Genomic DNA, 21,918 nt, shown 5'->3' on the forward strand with positions numbered 1-21,918 from the left:
ATACAGGGAGTAGTAGTAAAATAAGAATAAGAATAATGGGACAAGTTAGTATTTCTCTTCCCATTCCAGCACTAGGTCTGCTTTAAAATACCGTATTTTTCACTCTATAACACGCACCCGACCATAACACGCACGTAGTTTTTAGAGGAGGAAAATCCGTAAGCATGCCACCCGTAGGCATTCCCTCCATAACACGCACAGACATTTCCCCTTACTTTCTAGGAGGAAAAAAGTGAGCGTTATGGTGCAAAAAATACGGTAAATAAATGCTGCCACTCCTTAATTTTGACAAGAGCTTGGGGGCCAGAAATGAATTGCCTGGAGAGTCGCATCAGGCCCCTAAACAGGGAGTTAGCCACCCCTGATATCTGGACACTCGATATATTAACAATTAAATGAGCCTATGTACTGGGTATGCCAAATATCAGGTCTTTTTGCCTTTTAAAAAAAGTTTTTACAAGTGTAACTGTTTGACCTGTATTGCTAACATGCTTCTAGTTATTATGAGGCATAAAAAATGTAACCACCACAAATGACCTTAGAATACACATTGCTTTTTGCAATTAAATCTTGATTCTATCTGGAAATGTGTCTTTAAACTTCTCTAAGATTCCTGTCCCTATCCCAAAATCTGAAATGGTGCTCTGTACAGTATAGAAGTGTAGATGAGCTGCATCCCTTATACTTCTGTGTCCATATAAGTCAAGTCACGGACATCGAATGCCAATTCATTAGGTAATGTTATGGATCCCTTGTGCCAGATTACATTAACCTCATGCAAAAAAATCATTACTATGTAGATTAGGAGCTATAGGCTTGTAAATCTTGTGTCTAGATAGATCAAGTATGCTTCTAGAGATTGATCTACTCTCTTTTTAGACAAAGTTGACCTCATTGGGATGATTATGGCGATACCTTAGACTAAGCATGCATTTTCAGCTTAGTGAGAAAGGTGAAGTTTCTATAGAAAAGGCTTATCTGTGGTTGAAACTGAATGTTTGACATTTCTTTAGACTGAATCTGCCCACTGTTACATGAGAAGCCTGATTTCAGATACCCATTGTTTAAAACAGTGATCAACCATTTGTCTTTTTGACATTTCTCCTTTAGAATCATGGCAGTCTGTTCTGGATTTGAAGCCTTGAAAATCCAGAACTTGTAAATCGACATAAAATGTTGGCAAAACTTTCTATCTGCTAGTAAAACAAAATCGCTGTCTTATTTCCACAGAAACTTTTGAGCCATTGTTTTGAAATCGCTGCCATGATTTATTGTTTTAGGCTGTGGCGGTAGCCCACAAACCAGCTGACTTTAGCATGCTTCCAGAAATTTAATTAAGAGTACAGTCCTGTGCATGTCTCCTCAGTAAGTCCCACTGAGGAAAGGATGTAAAGGATGTATGTATGACTCTTTTTAAAGTACTTTTCCAGCAAGTCGTTCAGAGGTTTCAGTCCTTAATACAGTTTCTCAAGCACTGACCCCAAGCTTTGTCCCCCTTACCTTCCCCCCAAGTCAATAAAATAAATTTATCATAACCACACCTACATTTCTTCCCCAAGAAACAGTAACATGTTTTTCCCGTCCCCAACTTCCATTTCTTTTGTGGCGATGGACCACCATTCCACCCACTGTAGGATATAGAAAAAGCATTCCTTGCTGAGCTACGTACAACAGCCTTGTGCTCTTTTGTGATAGGAACGGACTGCATCCATAACTACTTGGAAAGATTCATTAAACTACAGAGGAGTCAGCACCAAGCATGTTACCCCAACTAAATACCTCATCCCAGGCCTCCTCAAACCATCCCATTTTATGAAGTTTGATAGATGGGAAATGTTTTTGGGATGATCTGTGTTTATTCACTGAGCGTTGCCTCCCTTCCAGTGGGGGACAGAGAGGCCATGGGATTTCCCCAAGTAAATCAGTATATTAAAAATGGAAATATGTTTCTGTAATGACCGAGGATGATATCTGATGTGGCTGTGCTGGCAAAAGGTGGAGCACAAGTCTTTTGCCAGTTTCCCCTAAAACTTAAGTTTCCGTTTTCCTGGAGATCTGGTCCTACGGCCTGTGGGGCCCTCTGGAAAAGTGTGGGGTATGGCACAGAAGCCTGCAGCTAGCAGGGGCAGTCAGTGAAAATCAGGTACAGGGGTACTTAATTCGTTCCGGAGATCCATACTTAACCTGAAACTGTTCTTAACCTGAAGCACCATTTTAGCTAATGGGGCCGCCTGCTGCTGCCCTGCTGCTGGAGCCCGATTTCTGTTCTCATCCTGAAGCAATGTTCTTAACCTGAAGCACTATTTCTGGGTTAGCGGAGTCTGTAACCTGAAGCATATGTAACCTGAAGCTTATGTAACCCGAGGTACCACTGTACTGTGCTTTCACCACCATTGGACCCAACCTGAAATCTGTTGGACTGCTTTATGTTTTATTAGATGTTTGCCATGCTCAAACGTTATTTCCATCCGTAATTATGTGGTTTTATCAAGTAGTAGCAGAAAAGTCCTTTAAAACAAGATGTGTTGTTTTAATAGTATTGTCTTTAACATCTGTCCCCCTACAGTTACTTCAATACATTGTACAATCTATAAAAAAAATTTACCCCATCAAAGAGTTGAACAGGTGTGTATTCCAGAGGAGTAGCCATGTTAGGATGTAGTAGCAAAAAAAAAAAAAAAAAGAACTGAGCGCTGCCACATGTGAAAACTGACTAATTTATTGTTGCATGGATTTTTATGGGCTAGCCTCTTACCTCATCAGACACAGGATCTGACCTCAGTTGCAAATGTCCATAGTGATTTATTCTTCTCCACCTCTCCCCATGCTGTCGCTACATTTCTAGACTCAAGTACCATATTCCCATTACTCAGATGTTTGCTTCTAGGTCCCCTTCAAGCTGTCTTCTCCTCCATGACATAAAGATTTATATACAGTTTCTCTGTATTATAGATTTTTCTGTTTGAGACAACTTTCCCCCATGGAAGAGAAATAAAAGCCCTCTATTATTTGAAGCTATTTCATAACTACTGGAATAGAATAATTCCCATGGAAAGGATGATGCAATTATTGTTTTCTGCTTCTTTATCTACGTAGGCTTTATCCTCGACGTCCTTCTGCATTTTCAGCCATGCTTAGAAATTTATTTTTCAGTGTCCCCTCTTCTAAAAATCCGTTGCCGGTTACCAATATTTATGTCCTCTATATTCTCCTCTAGGACATAAAATCAGAAAACTGCCTTGTTCAGATGTGATGTACAATTACACTACTTTGCATACTGTGTGGAAAAAATTATCTTTATCTTTCGCTTGCTTTTTCTCTCGGGGGATCACTCAGGGGAGGCTGACAGATCAATAAGATTTAATTATCATTAAAAGGCAGACAAGATTAATTTATCATGTATCTGTAATGAAATCAGTTTTCTGTGTACAGAACAGAATAAAGGGTATTTTACAATGCCGTTAATACGTTGTGGTATTTTAGCTTAAAGTTTCATCGCTTGACAGGTTTACTGTGTCAGATCAGAAGTGAGCTAAAGATGAAATTATGACTAGTTTTAAATGAAAATGGCCTTTAAAGGCTCGATTGTTCATGACTCTTCTGTAGGCAAAATGGCTCTACTGAACAAGACATATGGCATTAGCTTTCATAGAGGCACTTGAGCGTAATATGATGAGATGAATCCTGTGATTACATACATACACACAGATAAAGGCTCTTGTATATGTTGAATTGGGCTATCTAAATGAAACACTTCTAAGCAACTCACTATTGTTATTTGTATGTATTTTTCCACTCATATATTTAATGCTGCCATTGTAGCATTAGAACTTCCAGTTGTATTATCCCCCACCCCAAAAGAAAATTGTGTTGTTGGTGTTTTGTTGTATAGCAACATAAAAGGAAGTACTTACCTTGTTACTTCCTAGAATCGTGTCATTGGCGCTATACAGTTAGATAAATTTCCGAAGTGAAAATGGCCTGTAAACAGAATTCTAACCAGACTCCATAGCCCATAACAGTGATTACATTAGTGAGAGCTGGAAGCCACTGCTGTTGCTGTTGTTTTTCTTGCCGAGCAATCAACAGTGGCAGGCAGAAGCACTCCTGTTGAACATTAAGACGGCAGTTCTGCACTGAGCTGCACACGCTTACGTTTCTGGAGGTATAAATAGGTGCAGAATCACAGCATAAATATTCAACAGTCCCAAGTGTCATCACAATCAAATGCACTGCTTACAATTAAACTTATGCATAATGCCATCCAAGGGTTTACAGATACCTTGGCCACAGCTAATTCAGAGATTCTTTACATTAGGCATAACATAACCCTTTCTCTGTGTGGCCTTAGAAATCAAGGCTTAATGCACGAAAGGCCAAGGCAGATTGGCCTTGGCATGCGCCAGCCACATACATGCAAGCAAGCAAGCAGAAGGCCTTCTTGCACAGTGTTTACTGCAGAATTTCCATTTCTTATTACAAGAAATACCCAAAGCACAAGCAAGCTCCCATCTTGTGCTGAGGAAATGGCTAAGCAATTTCTAAAGCAACGAACACACAGCCGAAAATCCAAGAACAGCTCAGTTTATAGGCATGGGAAATACTGTGTTAAATGGATAACAGGGGCTGTCAGTGTGGCACTTATGGACATACAAGTTCCCCCAGACACCTATTGGCACCCATGGGAGCCGAAAGCTTGAGAACCCCTGCTCTATCACATCTAGGATTCATTCCTCAACTTCAGACCTGTTTTTGTCCTGTTTCATTTAAAATAATACAGGAAAGTCTATCCTCAGAGGAATATGTATGTTATAATATAAACAGAGAGCTTTCCTTTCATTTGAAAGCTCACAAAGTGAGCAAAAGGTATTCCTTAGGTCACCTGCAGACAGCAGAACAGCTGGAAATATCTATGAAAAGGCTGTACAGTAGCAAAGAGCAAACAAGGCCTTACTTAAATGCCTCCTGGGTCTTCATAAAGCAGCCCATGTCAGTACCCACTATGCAAGTGAGAGTTGAACAATTTGACAGAAGCAAAACAAGCAGGTAAGAAGCAGCTGACTTGGGTTGTCATGAGGAGGTACATTAGAACATTTTAGTACTAGGAGAAATTATCTTATGGAAAAAGTACAATGAATATGGAAGAACCCCATGCAGATATTTCCCAGACATGGATATCAGCCATGTCTCTTTGTACAAGAGGAAATTGGATTCTTCCTTTGGGACTAGAGTAGTTGTATGTCCTACTTTACAGAAGACAATAGTCTACAGTGGTACCTCGGGTTACATACGCTTCAGGTTACAGACTCCGCTAACCCAGAAATAGTACCTCGGGTTAAGAACTTTGCTTCAGGATGAGAACAGAAATCGTGCTCCGGCGGCGCGGCAGCAGCAGGAGGCCCCATTAGCTAAAGTGGTGCTTCAGGTTAAGAACAGTTTCAGGTTAAGAACAGACCTCCGGAACGAATTAAGTACTTAACCCGAGGTACCACTGTATTTTGAAGAGCTATCTGCTGACATTCCTCGATTTAAAGGTCTTCTCTAATTGAGAGGTGTCCAGTCCAAGTTTGATTTAAGGATGAGAAACCATAGGAATGTAGAGCAGGAGCTTTGAAGTTCATAGAATCATAGAGTTGGAAGAGACCACAAGGGCCATCGAGTCCAACCCCCTGCCAAGCAGGAAACACCATCAGAGCACTCCTGACATATGGTTGTCAAGCTTCTGCTTAAAGACCTCCAAAGAAGGAGACTCCACCACACTCCTTGGCAGCAAATTCCACTGTCGAACAGCTCTTACTGTCAGGAAGTTCTTCCTAATGTTTAGGTGGAATCTTCTTTCTTGTAGTTTGGATCCATTGCTCCATGTCCGCTTCTCTGGAGCAGCAGAAAACAACCTTTCTCCCTCCTCCATGTGACATCCTTTTATATATTTGAACATGGCTATCATATCACCCCTTATCCTCCTCTTCTCCAGGCTAAACATGCCCAGCTCCCTTAGCCGTTCCTCATAAGGCATCGTTTCCAGGCCTTTGACCATTTTGGTTGCCCTCCTCTGGACACGTTCCAGTTTGTCAGTGTCCTTCTTGAACTGTGGTGCCCAGAACTGGACACAGTACTCCAGGTGAGGTCTGACCAGAGCAGAATACAGTGGCACTATTACTTCCCTTGATCTAGATGCTATACTCCTATTGATGCAGCCCAGAATTGCATTGGCTTTTTTAGCTGCCGCGTCACACTGTTGGCTCATGTCAAGTTTGTGGTCAACCAAGACTCCTAGATCCTTTTCAGGATCTAGTTGCCCGTCAGCAGTTAGCAGCCCCTGATTATCATGCTGAACAGGATTGGTGTCTTCCTAGGGTGAGATATATTGTGTTTCTATTTAAATTATAATAATGGTTTCTAAATTCGTGCCTGTGTGTTCTTATGAGTTTGGAGTGTTGGGCTGTATGCTGAGATCCTTCTAATCCCTGGATTCAGCAAGTGTTAAAATATAGGACACCTAATGGGGTGATCACCTGGGTAATGGGCCGTTAAGGGGAACAAAGGAAAGGGGTTCAATGTGAGATGGCAGATTGGTGGGAGCCAGTGAGGCCCATCCCTCAACTTGCAGTAGTTAGAAAGACAAAGCCAGAGTTGAGATCAGAGAGTTGGCAGTGGTGTGTGCTACAGGGAAAAGCAGAAAGCTGGAGAGAGAGTCAGAGAGACTGTTGATTTCTGCTTGAATGCAAGGCTGTGGCTATGGGAGAAACAAGACCCTTTTGGGTGTTACTTCTGTGAATCTCTCCATCACAGGGTCAGGTTGTTGTTGTTGTTTAGTTGTTTAGTCGTTTAGTCGTGTCCGACTCTTCGTGACCCCATGGACCAGAGCACGCCAGGCACTCCTGTCTTCCACTGCCTCCCACAGTTTGGTCAGACTCATATTTGTAGCTTCGAGAATACTGTCCAACCATCTCGTCCTCTGTCGTCCCCTTCTCCTTGTGCCCTCCATCTTTCCCAACATCAGGGTCTTTTCCAGGGAGTCTTCTCTTCTCATGAGGTGGCCAAAGTATTGGAGTCTCAGCTTCAGGATCTGTCCTTCCAGTGAGCACTCAGGGCTGATTTCCTTAAGAATGGATACGTTTGTTCTTCTTGCAGTCCATGGGACTCTCAAGAGTCAGGTTGTATATATGTGTAAAAAAACCTCACATATCATAAAGACACCACAGTCTCCACTGTGCCTCATTCCAAAGGAGACACAAACCATGAGTAAGCACCTGGACCCACTGGAATCTTGCACTGCTCAGAGGTTGGGGTGACATGCAACGGTATATAAATCACTGGATGCAAATTTCATGCATACTGGTCCCTTCTTTTGGCCTCTTTTTCTGGCAGAACATTTGCTGGGCTGGGTAAAGGGAGTGGCAGGATGGTGTTGATTTGTAGCTGACTTTGTTACAATTTCAGTGCTTTCAGTTTTTATATTGGATTGATGGGTATTTGAAAAGATTGCTTTAAATCTGTTGAAAGCGCAGTTTCACTGTCTATTTTATGATTATACAGTATATGGAACTGTCTTTCTGTTTGTAAGTGGCTTCAGAAACCTTGGTTTGGAGAGGAGGGGACACTGCTGGAATTCTGCTGAATTTCTTTACTTTCGGCTGAGATAAAAATTTAAAATTTATATTTTGATTGCTCAGGCACTGGCTGGAATTGGAGTTCTAGCGATCACAGAGTGGGTGTACTATTCATACTAAGAATAGAAATGATCATAATGCTACCCTTAGTACCCACTTGACCTACAGATTCTGTAGGTCAAAGGTGGTGAAATTCTCAGACTTTCTGCTCTCTGAATTAGAATCCATAAGCCCCTGGCATTGCCTTCATACTTAGCTTCATTTATTTAGGTCTTTTGCTTTATGTCCTTGGATAAATAAAACAGGTCTATCTGTATCACTTTCTCCGTTGCAAGATAAAGGTAAAGGTACCCCTGCCCGACAAGGCCAGTCGTGACCGACTCTAGGGTTGCGTGCTCATCTCGCTCAAGAGGCCGGGAGCCGGCGCCGTTGGAAGACACTTCCGGGTCACGTGGCCAGCGTGACGAGGCTGCTCTGGCGAGCCGGCACCAGCGCAGCACACGGAAACGCCGTTTACCTTCCCGCTATAAAGCGGTCCCTATTTATCTACTTGCACTTAGGGGTGCTTTCGAACTGCTAGGTTGGCAGGAGCTGGGACCGAACGGCGGGAGCTCACCCCGCCGCGGGGATTCGAACCGCTGATCTTACGATCAGCAAGTCCTAGGCACTGAGGTTTTACTCACAGCGCCACCTGCGTCCCTCCGTTGCAAGATACCAGTTTGCTAATTCATTGAACTAGTCAAGTGGGTTGGCTTACTTTATTGGCAAAAATCTGAACCTAGGTCACATTTACACCATACATTTAAAGCATACACCAGTCATGGCTTTCTCCCAAAGAATCCCAGGGACTGTAATTTGTTAAGGGTTCAAAGAGTTGCTGGGGAACCCATCAAAGAGCTAAAATCCCAGCACCCTTACAGTTCCTGGGATTCTTCAGGTGAAGTCATGACTGAAGAGTGCTTTAAATGTATGGCATGGATGCGACCCCACAAACTGGGGAAAAGATATGACTCAGTTTTGATTCTGAGCTCTGTCAAAGAATGGCAAGCATTTATTGTGTAGAAGAATGTCATATTTGCTTATGAAGGAAGCAGTAAATGGTGTGCAGGAATGTGGCTTATTTTCACAAAGGTTCAAGGAGCTAATGAGAGGCCAAAGTCAGTTGAAAGACAGGACAAGGATCCCTGGTGAAATTGCAGACTCTGACTAATTGCTCTCTCATGCAGGTATAACTGATTATGTAAACAAGAGCAGGATTGTTGTCTATAGTATATAAAGCTAGCTGACTTCTTTCCGTGCATACGGTACCTATAATTAGACTAAACCATGGATTTGTATATTTTTGTTTTTGAAATAGATTTTTTTTAAAACCTATCTTTTAGGGTATCTACCCTTGCAAGGCAATTAGCAGCATCAAAAATCACAAACATATAACAAATGCCCATATGTCAGAATTCCAGGTTATTAAAATGACATTAAAAGATAGAAGCATTTGTTAAAAGTATCTAGTACACAGCATCATAAAATTACCCACATAGGGAGCAGAAATTTTTGGAAAGTCTTTAAGGCTCTCCTAAAGCTCAACAAAGAAGGGACCAAACAGATTCCTGGGAATAGTCTTCCAAGATGAGAGGTACCCTGAAAAGACTCAGTTCCAAGTACTCACTGGTGAACCCGAGAATAGAGTCTCAGGTGCCGATCTTAAAATTCAGACATGTTCCTATAGATCAAGATTTCTGACTGACAACAACAACCATCAATAATAATAATAATAATAACCTTTGAAAAAAGTCCAGTATAGCGCTGCCCTGGGTTGCAGTCTTCTTCATGTATACTTTTAGAAGATTAATCTGTTTTGTTTTCCTTACTTGGCAGGATCTGAAGACAGTGTTGACCCTCCCCCAGTACCCTGGGGAGTTCCTGCACCCTGTGGTCTATGCATGTACTGCTGTCATGCTGTTGTGCCTGTTTGCTTCAATTATCACCTATATTGTGCATCACAGGTAAGAAGGAATATGACAGTTCATTTGAGCCAGCCTCTGTTTCCATTCCATTTTCTGCAGTAAAAAAAGTGCTCAAAACTCACATTTCCCCCACCCCATCCAATTTTCAGATGTTAGGACTTCCAGCAGGAATTCTGACATGCATGATTTGGTAAATGTTATCATCTCAGGTACCCTGTATCCCTCCCCCCACGGCACTTAGACTCAGCAATGTGGGGAAAGCTGTGAACTGCCATCTTCTGGGACCAAAAGCAAGCCAAGGACTTGACCAGGTGGTTTTGCCCCTACCCCCAGCCACCTTTACCTGCTTAGATCCCTTGAAGCAGTGTGTCCTTGCTGTAGATGCCATTCAGCTTTCCACACCTTGATGGGTTGCTTGCATCGAGTGAGGGGTGGGACATCCCTCTGTCACGACATTTGTAGGGCTGGGTCACCCAGCAAAGGAGCTTGGATTTACTTACACTATTTATAATTTACTTAGAATATCCAGGACTCATTTTCCAGCTGGCAGGATAGGTGCGGTTATGTATTTATTTCTTTTGAATCATTTGTATCTTGCTTGTGTGGTTTCAAGAAAACATGCAAAATAGAGATGGAAGAGCTTCCCCTGGTTCACATTGCACTGGCTCAGCAATGAGCTATTTCATCCTCACTATCAGAAATAATTTTGCTTGTTTCCCAAGCAATCTGGCATTTAAGAAATCATTGCACTCCTCCCTCTGCTCCAGCCCTTCCTGATTCCCAAAGCACTTAATTCCCCATGCCTCCCTTTCTCTTAAAAAGACTTGGTGCCTGGCAGGAGCAGCAGTAGTGACACACAGGGAGAGGTGCAAGATGCTCAGGCACCAGGGCAAGTGAAGGGAGATGCAGTTCTCTCATACATCACCAGGCATTTTATCCTGGTGCACCACTACACAGCATTCATTGGGACTTAGAGGGAGTAGGGGATAGAGGACAAGGCAGACGCCCTTCTCGCTACCTGCCACTGCTGCACCTGCCCATTGCAACCAATAAAATTTCAATCAGGGAAAGGGGAGGTGTAGGAGGCTGGTGGAGAGGCACCCGCCCCTATCCAAATTTGATAAGTATCATCAGTGCATCTACTCCAAAGTAGCTAATGGCAGTGATTGGCTCATAGCACCTACCACCACTATTGCCTTTCCCCAAGGAATTATTGCATGCACATTACCGTAGTGTTACATTTCTGTGAGATGTTCCTGTAAAACGTTAACAAGCTCCAGCAGAAATGCTTTACTCTGGGCCACATGCAGAGACACAACATAGTGGTGTCACCCCAAATAAATCCTTTAGTAGCTGCTGATGAGATTGCAGTCCTAATCATTAAATGAGTGGTGCACTGTCACATATTGAAGAGCACTAAGGTCTCCTTTAGTGTCAGTTTGCATTAACAGCGTTGAGCGTACAGACTTCTGTTCCATAGCATGTTTCATGGATGCACATCTTTTCCACCCTTGTGCATACAGTATACCTTGGTAAGTTTCACTGGCAATGCTTTCCCAAATGTGTCCCCCCATAGCACACAGAATGAGAAAAAGGCCTTATAGCCCCCACAAGTGTGATGGGGTAGCAGTGGGCTTCTGCTGACTTCTTTAAATGTACCTGTTTTCTGCTGTAACTTGTGTAGTGGCCCATGCATTCTTCAAATTTTGTTGAGTTGTCATCTTATCTGTACAAGCTGCTTGACAACATCCTGTCACACTCGAGTGCAGGGATGGGGAGTCTGTGGTCCTGTAGAAATCAATTACAACTCACAGCAGTCCCAAGCAAACTTGGTCAGTGGTCAGGGATGGTGGAAGTTGTGGCTTAGCAACATCTGGATGGCCCGTTCACACGCTAGTGGGGATCAATAAATATTATCTGCGATAGGACTATCCAGACAGGAGCAGCCTTGATTCAGTGGTAGGGACACCAGATACTGGAAATTCCCACCTGGATGTTACTTTGGAATGAAAGCATTTAAATTTTCCCATTGGTGTGAATAATTTAGTTTTCTTCCAGTGCACATGAGGACACTTTTATGGTGAGGTTCCTTGTGTGCCTTATGTTATAGTGGTCTCCAGGGATTCTCTCAATCTACAGGCTCCACACACACACACACACACCACTCATCATCACGATCGGCATTTTGCTACTTGTGTATGGGTGTCATTTTATGTGATTGGCTATAAGTAATTGGCAAAGAAATGCTGTTTTATTGTACTCTATAAACATAAATCAGCAATAACTGATGTATTGCTTCTTGGTTTTGTCTATGCTTGATTAATTGGGTGTTTCGTACTCCTCTAGCATACAGTAGTGTGCAATATGCACTGAAAATCTCAATCAATATGTCTGTTTATCAAGCTACTTCCTCCATTGTCTATGCTCTAGAATAAGGCCCAGTACTTATGCAACCTTTGTGGTATGCGAGCAGAGTAGTAGGTCTCCTTCCTGTGCGGTCAGGGCCTCTGTAGCCAATGAAGAATGAGTTGTGCTGCTTCTCCCTTAAGAACATTAGAAGAACTCTGAGAGATCAATCCTAATCATCTAGTCTAGCATCCTCTTGTCATAATGCCCAACCAGGTCCCCATGTGAAGCCCACAATCAAGAAGTGGTACACTAGCGTCGTGGCTGGTTGCCCTTGGTAGCCTTATTCTTCATTAATTCATCTAACCATCTTTTAAAGCCATCAGAGTTGAATTCCCTAATTCAATCATGTGCTGCATGAAAAAGCACTTCCTTTTGTCTGTCCTGAACCTTCCAACATTCTGCTTCATTGGGTCATTCCAGATTCTAGGGTTACGTGAGAAGGATTTGCATGCCACTGGAGTAGACATGAGTACTTGGCTTGAGAGCCCATTTGTTTCCTATAGCACATGGCTTAGTTCAGAGAATGCCGTAGAGATGCATTGCCTGTTCCAGTTCTGAAGCTGAACGGCCACAAGAGCCAGCTTTGGTAACAGATTGCCTGAGAACCCCACTGCCCAGAGCTCCTTGGAGGGAAAGTGGGACAGAAAGGCAACAGCCAAATAAATGTTGACTTTGTTGTTAATTAAGCCTAATGCAAAAGCCACAATCCTTGTTCTGTAGGTAGTACATCTTTCTGAAAGCTTCTTTGCATAACAACCTCATTCAAAGTTGCTTTGGGCTCTGTTTTGTTTACACATTCAAAAGGCTAATTGAACGCTAAAATAAGAAAACAAAGAGAAGGGAGAGAGCCTGCCCGCCTGTCCCTGTAGCCCCTGGTTAAACAAACGATTTCACTTGCATCTGAGTCATTGCAGGATAACTGGATCATGGAGTTAGGTAATAGCATGGCTGCTAACATGTATTGAAAGGGCAGTGGTGTTAAGAACTCAGTGAAATAACACAGAGAAAGTGACCCAAGAAAGAGGTTGAGGCTCAAACACTGCAATTCTGTAATGCTTCCTCTATGAAAGCAAAGCTTGTTGTGACAACCCCAAGCTCCTCTGGTCACCCGAAGGACTCCTGGGTTGGAATTCAGGGCTGTACATTCAATGTGTTGTTATGATTTATGTGTTGCTTTTCACAACAGTTATATGACTTTGTTTTTGTTAACTTCAAACAGCACAATTCGAATCAGCAGGAAAGGCTGGCACATGCTTCTCAACTTCTGTTTCCATTCTGCTCTCACTTTTGCTGTTTTTGCTGGTGGAATAAATCGTGTAAAATACCCAATTATCTGTCAAGCGGTGAGTGCATGCATTATAATTAGCATTTATTTTATAATGGAACAAAAACTGAATTGCACATATTGATGACCTTAAGTGTTCTTCATGTGTATGGATGGATGCATTGATCTTCAACTGCTGTTTGTTTGGAAAATGTAAAGATTTTTCTTAGTACTAAAGGGCCACAGTGCAGCCAGGAGATCTTATCTGTCTGTTCTAGGCATGAACAGCTCATTCCTTACCATGTTTACTTGAAAGTAAATCATACTGTTTTCAGTAGGACTTACAAAAATGTTTAGGATTATCTCTCTCAAGTCTATTAACTTCTTTCTGCATTGTTTTTATTTACAAGTGATTCTCCTCCTCCCCCCCTTTCGCTTTAGAAATATACTGAGAGTTGTTTATTATTTGTAGATCTCTTTGAGATCAAGTTTTAAGAGCGGCTTTCTTTGTTGAGTATTTCTAAGCCTTTTAAATTATGTCATCAGCACTCGAATGTGTGTTTATTGTTAAGTACACTTTGGGGCATCTTGTTTTAAAAATAGACTGTGCCTTGAATTAAGTGAAAGTGCAGAAGCTGGAGTTGGCTGCTGGGTTTCAGAGTGAGTTTCATCCTGTCTCTTCTTACCTCCCCCACTCTCCAATCAATTATATAGAGCTTTAGGATAGAAAGGGTCTCCTAAGCCATCCATGGATTGTTAAAGGTCTCCTAGGTATTGACCCACAGAAAGAGACCCTAGAGCTATTGGAGACTGGTCCATTATGGAGAATTGGGAAGTATCCCACAGCCCACCCGCCTGCCTTCTTACTTACAACCAGTCATGGGGTAGCTGTGGCTATTACAATCTCTGCCTTCACCTACTGTTAGTCTCCTTGCTTTCCACCCTACTAGTCCCAATGGACACCAGCCTCTACTGCCTAGAACCCTCAGTGGCTCACTTGAGCTATGCATTTTGCAGATGAGGTCACTGCTGCACCAACTTTGATACAGAGTCAGAGAGCAATGGGACTAAGTCACTCAATATGGTCTGGTCATATTGTTAGGAATATCTTTCAGCTTGTACGGCCTGAGAACAGGGTCTCGTCAGTGATGGCACTGCAATTGTTGAATGCAGTTTCATGGGACTTCGGATGAGCCCATCCCTTGCAGGCTTTAAGCAGGCCTCAAAGACCTCCCTCTTTACCGCTGCCTTTAGCAACTAACTTGACCTGATGTTATCTTGTGTGGAATTAGCCTTTATTCCTCTTGGCTTTTAATGGTTTATTTGGAATTTTTGGAAATATTGTTTGGATTTTTGTGGTTTTTATGGTTGTATTTCATTGCTTGTTCGATATGTGGTTTGCAAACCACTTGGAGAAGATTCTCTCCCCCCCCAAAAAAATCAGTATACCATTAATATTAAAAAAAAAAGATAAATCCTAAATGCATTTACTAGGGAGTAGGCCCCAATGGAGGGTGGGGCATGCATAGGATTGCATTGCTAGACACTCATCAATAAAGTTCTCAATAACCCTTTGCATAATGTCAATATTATCAGGTCCATGTTGCAGGTGGTTTTTCAGGTTGGATGCAAGAGTGTGTAACTTGTATACTACCTAGTGGCTTCCTGGCAGAGATGAAAGTTAACATCGGAGGCTTCCTGTATTGCAGCTCAGTCTCTTAAACTGCAACCCTAAGCCCTAGGAGAATGCTAAAATCTCAAGAGCAAGGCTGTGTACACATTATACATTTAAAGCACACACACATAGAAACAGTTTACCCCTCACAAAGCTATAATTTCCAGCACTTGACAAACTATAGTTTCTATAATCAGTGTGTGTGTGCTTTAAATGTATGTGGTGTGTACCCGGCCTAAATAACACTGAATTCAGTGTTCCCTACTCACTGATTCATTTTGCTCCTGCCAGGCAAGAGTGTGGTGGTAAAGAAGTGTACTATGCAAAAATTGCAAGTGCTTTGTGGCTATCTGTGGGAGGACTATGACTGTGGAAGAAGCAGGAAGCAATTAGAAAAGAAAGCTGGGACACACATTGCATCATGAACCCTGAGGGAGCATCTCTCCAACAGCTGTGAAAAAGGCAAAGCCCTGGCTAGGGAGCCCTAGGAAGAGATTGCTTAGTAATGTACTAGATATGGTCTGGGGACATTTGAAGTACATTGTACAATTCTGACTGCCCAGCTTTAGGTGCAGATCTGGGGGCTGAAGCATCTCCCTGTGAGGAAAGACTAAAGCTTTGGTGGGAATTTAAGGGGGGGGGGTGTGCGTGTATATACACCCACCCACCCACCCACACCAAGGGAGCAGGACACAATAACTGATTTATAAAGTCATGCATGATACAGCAAAAGAAGATAGAGGCAAGTTTTTTTTTTTTTTTTTTAAAGCAATTTATTAGGTTTTACAATAAAAATAAACATAGTAAGCAATATAACATTGATCTTAACATATTTTCACATTTTCTTTGGACTTCCTCACATCTCCCGCTCCCACTTTCATCGTTATAACATTTTGTCAGCAATTTATCATCTTATTTAAGTTCTTATATCCCTTCTATATTTCATAATCTTATAATTCTCAGAAGGAGCTAAATTTCACAGTCTTACTTATTTTCTTAAAAACTTCTAAATTTAGTGGTGCTCAGTTATTTTGATCTAGCATCTTATTTAGCATTCACTCAAATTACAATACTTTTGTAAATAGTTCTTAAATTTCTTCCAGTCCTCCTCAATCCTCTCTTCTCCCAGATCACGGATTCTGCCGGTCATTTCAGCCAGTTCCATGTAGTCTATCAGTTGTATCTGCCATTCTTCCAGTGTGGGTAGATCTTGAGTTTTCCAATGTTTTGCGAGAAGTATCCTTGCTGCTGTTGTTGCATACATAAAAAATGTCTGGTCCTTCTTTGCCACCCCTTGGCCGACAATACCCAAAAGGAAAGCCTCTGGTTTCTTAGTGAAGGTATATTTGAATACCTTTTTCAGTTCATTATAAATCATTTCCCAGAACGCCTTCACTTTAGGGCAAGTCCACCAGAGGTGGAAGAACGTTCCCTCACACTCTTTGCATTTCCAACACTTATTATCAGACAGGTGGTAAATTTTGGCAAGTTTGACTGGGGTCATATACCATCTATAAATCATTTTCATTACATTTTCTTTCAGAGCGTTACATGCAGTAAATTTCAATCCATTACTCCACAACCTCTCCCAGTCCTCAAACATGATATTATGCCCAATGTCCTGTGCCCACCTTATCATAGCCGATTTAACCGTTTCGTCTTGTGTATTCCATTTCAACAGCAAGTTATACATCCTTGAAAGTACCTTAATCTTTGGTTCTAACAATTCTGTTTCTAATTTCGATTTCTCCACCTGGAACCCTAGTTTCTTATCATTTTTAAAAACTTCTTTAATCTGAGCGTAATGTAACCAATCTCGCACTTTGTCTTTCATTTTCTCCAAACTCTGCAATTTCCAATTGTCTCCATCCTTTTCTAGTATTTCCCAATATTTTGGCCATTTAGCCTCCATATTGGGTCTTTTTCGGGCCTTGGCTTCCAAAGGTGAAAGCCACCTTGGTGTTTTATTTTCCAGCAAGTCTTTATATTTTGTCCAGACATTAAACAATGATTTTCTGACAATATGGTTCTTAAAGGCCTTGTTTGCTTTAACCTTGTCATACCATAAATATGCATGCCATCCAAAAGCATTGTTAAACCCTTCCAAATCTAACACATCAGTGTCCTCAAGAAGTAGCCAGTCTTTTAGCCAGCAGAACGCTGCGGCTTCATAATACAACTTTAAGTCTGGCAGGGCAAAGCCCCCTCTTTGTTTTGCATCGGTTAATATCTTAAACTTAATTCTGGGCTTTTTGCCCTGCCAGACAAACTTAGAAATGTCTCTCTGCCACTTCTGAAAGCACTCCGTTTTGTCCAAAACCTGAAGTGTTTGAAATAAAAACAACATCCTTGGCAATACATTCATCTTGATAGCAGCAATTCGGCCTAACAAAGAAAGTTTCAATTTTGACCAACTATCTAAGTCTCTCTTAATTTCTGTCCAGCATTTTTCATAATTGTCCTTAAATAGACTTAGATTTTTTGCTGTTATGTTTACCCCTAGGTATTTTACTTTTTTAACCACATTAAGTTCCGTCTCATTCTGAAACCGTTCTGACTCTGTATCAGTCAAATTTTCCCCCAAAACCTTAGTTTTCTGTTTATTTAGGATAGAGGCAAGTTTTTATCCCTCTCTCGGTGAAAATGAAAAGTAGATTCAGTACAGGCAAAAGAAGCTAACAGAGTAATGCGGACTCCTTCTGCAACTGAGCCTCAGGTGATGCTGTCTGGCTAGAGCAGTGTGGCAGCTCCAGGCTGGTGCAGCAATTGGTACCTTGTGCGGTGGAACGAGTAAGGACTGGTGTGGGCAGGGGTGGGGAAGTTAGGAGTGCTTCGTAGTTTGTTCAGCTGGTGTATAATGAAATGGATGGAATGCACTGCTGCAAGAGGTGGTGGACAGTAGCTTAGATGGCTTTAAAGGGGGATTACAAATTCATAAAAGTTAGGTCTTGTCAACAGCTAATAGCCATTATGGTTCTGTCTCCCCCTCCAAATACCACTTGCTGGGAGAGTGTCATTGCCACCAGACCCTGACTGTGGGATTTTTGGAATCATCTGGCTGTCAACCATGAGAAACAGGATTGTGAACTAAATGGACCTCTGGTCTAATCCAACAGGGCTGTTTACATTGAAAATAATTTGGTTGAAGATATGGGCAGGGCTGTGTGAGGTTTTTTTATTTGTAACTTGGACGTCTATATACTACAGTTTAAGTTTTGGATGACAGCCGCACTAAGATGATCAGAGGTGTGATAAGGGACTTTCTGGGGAGTTTGGAAAGGTACATATCACTCAGTCTTGCCTTGTACATATCAGACGCTGGCGACAGAGATGGGTCTTGAATTGGGCCTGAACGTCATTCTTTATCAACCAGGGCATGTCTAGGGCGGTTGCCATGACCACATAGTAATGTGATTGTTTATGTGGAATCTTCTCCAGCAAACATTGCTTGTTTTGCTGCAGAATGTCCTTTAATAGAAATATTTAATAATGCCATATCCCAGTACTATATAACGGTTTCAGGTTGCCCCCTCTTAATTTCTGAAATGTGTGTCCTTTTGTCAAATAGGCAGTTGGCTTCACATCTAGCCCACTGTGAGTGTGAATGAGCTCTCATTTATCTATGATACAAGTCTGTATAACTATAATGCTAAAACACAATGTTATGCATACATTAATTCTGAAGACAATTTTTTTAAGCTTAAAAGGGAACGCGGGCTTTAGACTGATACAGATTTCCCACCCCAATTAAAATGTTACTATAGAATATATGGTGTGTTATATAAATGTGTTTTTCAGTGCATATATGTGCTGAGATATATCTGTGTGCAGTAGGGAAATGAAGAAAGTGGTTGCTGGCATCTTCCTGTCTTGGGAGACAATGGAGCTTGGTAAAGGCAAACCATTGGAGAGTTTCAGTGCCTGCTGTGGCTGTAGAGACCAAGAAGGGAGAGACATCTTTTATTGCAGGTGAAACAGATGAAGATTTCTAGTTTTGCTGCTTCAGATGCACCATGGCATTTATTCTTTCTGCACTCCTCCCAGCAGTCATTCCTCTCTTGGTTACTGCTGGGGATACACGACCTGCCTGTCTGTCTCCAGGCACTGCAGTCGTCTGCAAGGGATTCCCATATGTTGGGGTTAACGTTGCCAGCCTTCATGTCACATTTGCAGACATCTTTGTAATGCAGAGTTGGTCTGTCAACAGGCCTGGTGCTTGACAGCAGCTCCCAATACCTCGGCCTTGGGGATCTTGCCATCTTCCATTCTGTGGACATGACTGGGTCAGCGTGGGCGTCGTTAAGACAGAAGTGTTAGCATGCTGGGAATGTGGGCTTGCAAGAGCACATCTTTGTTTGAGACTTTGTCCTGCCATGTGATGCCCCAAATCATCTTGATTATACATTTGGAAGGCGTTGAGGCATTGCTCCTGGCAGGTGTAAATCGTCCATGACTCACTTCCATAAAGCAGCACACTCAGCACACAAGCCTGATGGACCTTCATCTTGATATTGGTCATTAGCATCCCATTCTCCTGAACCCTTTTGGAAAAGTGAGCCATTGCCATAGCTGCCTTGCCAAGATGCTTGTCCAACTCAGTGTTGATGGGAAGGTTGCTGGTTATGATGGAGGTAGTCAAAATGCTCTACCACCTCAAGCATGTGGTCACCAATTCTGATGTGTGGAGTGCTGGTGACATGCTGAACCAGGATGTTGGGCTCCATCAGGCTGCACTTCTTGCAGTCTTGGACAAGACGGTTGATGAGTCTCTGTAGAGCTTCCTCAGAGTGTGCTGTCAAGGGCTGCATCATCTGCAGACAACGTATCTTGGATTAGAACCTGTCACACTTTTGTCTTGGTCACTCCTTGAATGGAAGTACACACTGGCTTCTGTTGAGCTGAAGGCATAGGAGACCCACAGGGAGAAGAAGAGTTGGAGCAAGAACACAGCCCTGTTTCACGCTGCTCTTTATAGGGGAAAGCTTCTGAGGATGAATCATCATACTGGACAGTGCCATGCATGTTCTCATGGAAGGACACAATCATCTTGTGGAGCTTAGATGGGCATCCTTTCTTGTTGAGCAGTATAAGGAGTCATTTTCTGCTGACAGGGTCAAAGGCCTTCATCAGGTCTATGAAGGCAATGTAGAAGGGGTGTCTCTGCTCCCTGCATTTCTCCTGCAGCTGGTGCAATGAGAAAATCATGTTGACTGTTGACCTCTGAGCTCTGAAACCATGTTGTGACTCAGGATAGACCCTGTCAGTGAGTAATCTGTTGAGAACTACATGGTCAAAGGCTTTCCCCACAGTACTCAGCAGGGAGATTCCATAGCAGTTGTTACAATCATGATGGTCACCTTTGATGTGGTTCACGATCAGATGTATTGCTGTGGTTCAGCTGTATAAGATTAGGTTTTTTATGTGCTGATTTAATGTTTAAGTGGTTTTATTCAGTGTGTTGTTTTAAGTGTTGTATCATTATCCCTGGGATAATGACCGATAAAAGACAACTAATAAATTGAACAAATAAATAATAGGGGTTGTAGCCAATGCTAGCCTTACTCAGAATAGATGCATTGAAATCAAATAACATGACTGCCTTAAGTTCATTAATTTCACTGGGTCTACTTTGAGTAGAATTTAGTTTAATACAACCCAAGATAAATAATCTGGTACATTAGCCTATGATGAGCCATAGTCAACACAGGTTACTTTCATCTCTCTTCCCACTTATAAACATGCAAATTAGTGTTCTACAGTTCCCTTAACCATTGGCATTTGCTTGCTGTGACCTTAAACTGAGACATATATGGCAAGTCTCCTGTCTTTGTAAGATAGTGTGCTAAAATATCACAGGCTTATCTACTAATGTAGAAAATGCAAAGCCTTGATATTGGCGAAACGTTGAATGTTATTATCTGACATATTTCTTTTCACTACTCAGAGATATATATCTATTAATACATACACTGGTGGCTGTTAATTAGGGGCAAATCTAATCGTCGTTCTCTTTATCTGTAGTTTTGCAAGGAGGGATAGCAGGGTAATTTTTAGGCAGCTACAACTAGGCAGTTACAAGGGCACAAAAGCCTTTCAAATCAGAGTCTGGTGGGTTACCTTACAGATTGCAAGTAACTGCATTAATATGCTAATGAAAAATTGATTTTTTTCCCAAATGGGGGGGGGGGGGTTCAAGGAACCAGATTCAAAAAGAATCATGGCCAGGTTTTGCTCCTTGGCAAACATATGGTTCTGTGGCAGTCACTTTTCCTTTCCTTTCCTTTCCTTTCCTTTCCTTTCCTTTCCTTTCCTTTCCTTTTTTCAAAAGCCTATGCTGACTTTAAACGGCTCTGCCACAGGCTAAGCTGCTTATGTGACTGCTCTGACTGTTCATGCTGAACTGAGCACAGATGAGATTTTTGCACCCAGTCACAACAAACACAGATTTTCAGGCAGTTGCAACTAAATGCCAAAATCTGATCCTTGAGTTTTGAATGTGCAGTCACATGACTAACATAGCCTCATATACCCACTTTAAAAAAAAAATAGTAAGAAGAACACATGGCACAAAATTAAATATTTTTTTTAAGCTGGCAAAATAGCAGGGCAGAGTTTTACAACAGAGTCTATATTTGGTGGTGTTCATCACTTTTGTCTTGTATTCAATTTTAAAAGGCAAGATAAATACTCCTTCTCAAGTAGTACTTTGGGAAGCTCTCTTCATATCCTGGACATATACCCTGGGCATATACTCTTCATGTTCTGGGTATATAAAAATAAGTTTTTGAGAAACTTTAAGAAAGTGATACAGGCATGGACAGGGAAAGTGTGTCACAGAACAGTAGAAACGGTATGGGCACTGGCCAATAGCTGCCTGTGACATTCATGCAGCCATACTGCACCTGCAACTGGAATGGAAGTGCTTGCTGTAGGTGAAACTTCATCTACCCTACAATAGCAACTTAGTATTGAGAAAATAAAAAATCCCAGGAA

At 42.0% G+C, this 21,918-nt stretch overlaps 1 protein-coding gene across 2 annotated transcripts in view; it reads left to right on the plus strand.

Moving 5' to 3' along the window:
- ADGRA1 (adhesion G protein-coupled receptor A1) overlaps positions 1-21,918 on the plus strand; it is a 310,905-nt gene that overhangs the window by 240,511 nt on the left and 48,476 nt on the right. For both annotated transcript variants that reach the window (XM_081007127.1, XM_081007128.1), the window contains 2 exons: positions 9,489-9,616; positions 13,206-13,329. In XM_081007127.1, coding sequence (XP_080863253.1) covers positions 9,489-9,616; positions 13,206-13,329 — 252 coding nt within the window. The remainder of the gene's footprint in view (positions 1-9,488; positions 9,617-13,205; positions 13,330-21,918) is intronic.

The sequence above is a fragment of the Podarcis pityusensis genome (assembly GCF_964106645.2).
Source record: "Podarcis pityusensis genome assembly, chromosome: 5".
Classification (NCBI taxonomy): Eukaryota; Metazoa; Chordata; class Lepidosauria; order Squamata; family Lacertidae; genus Podarcis; species Podarcis pityusensis.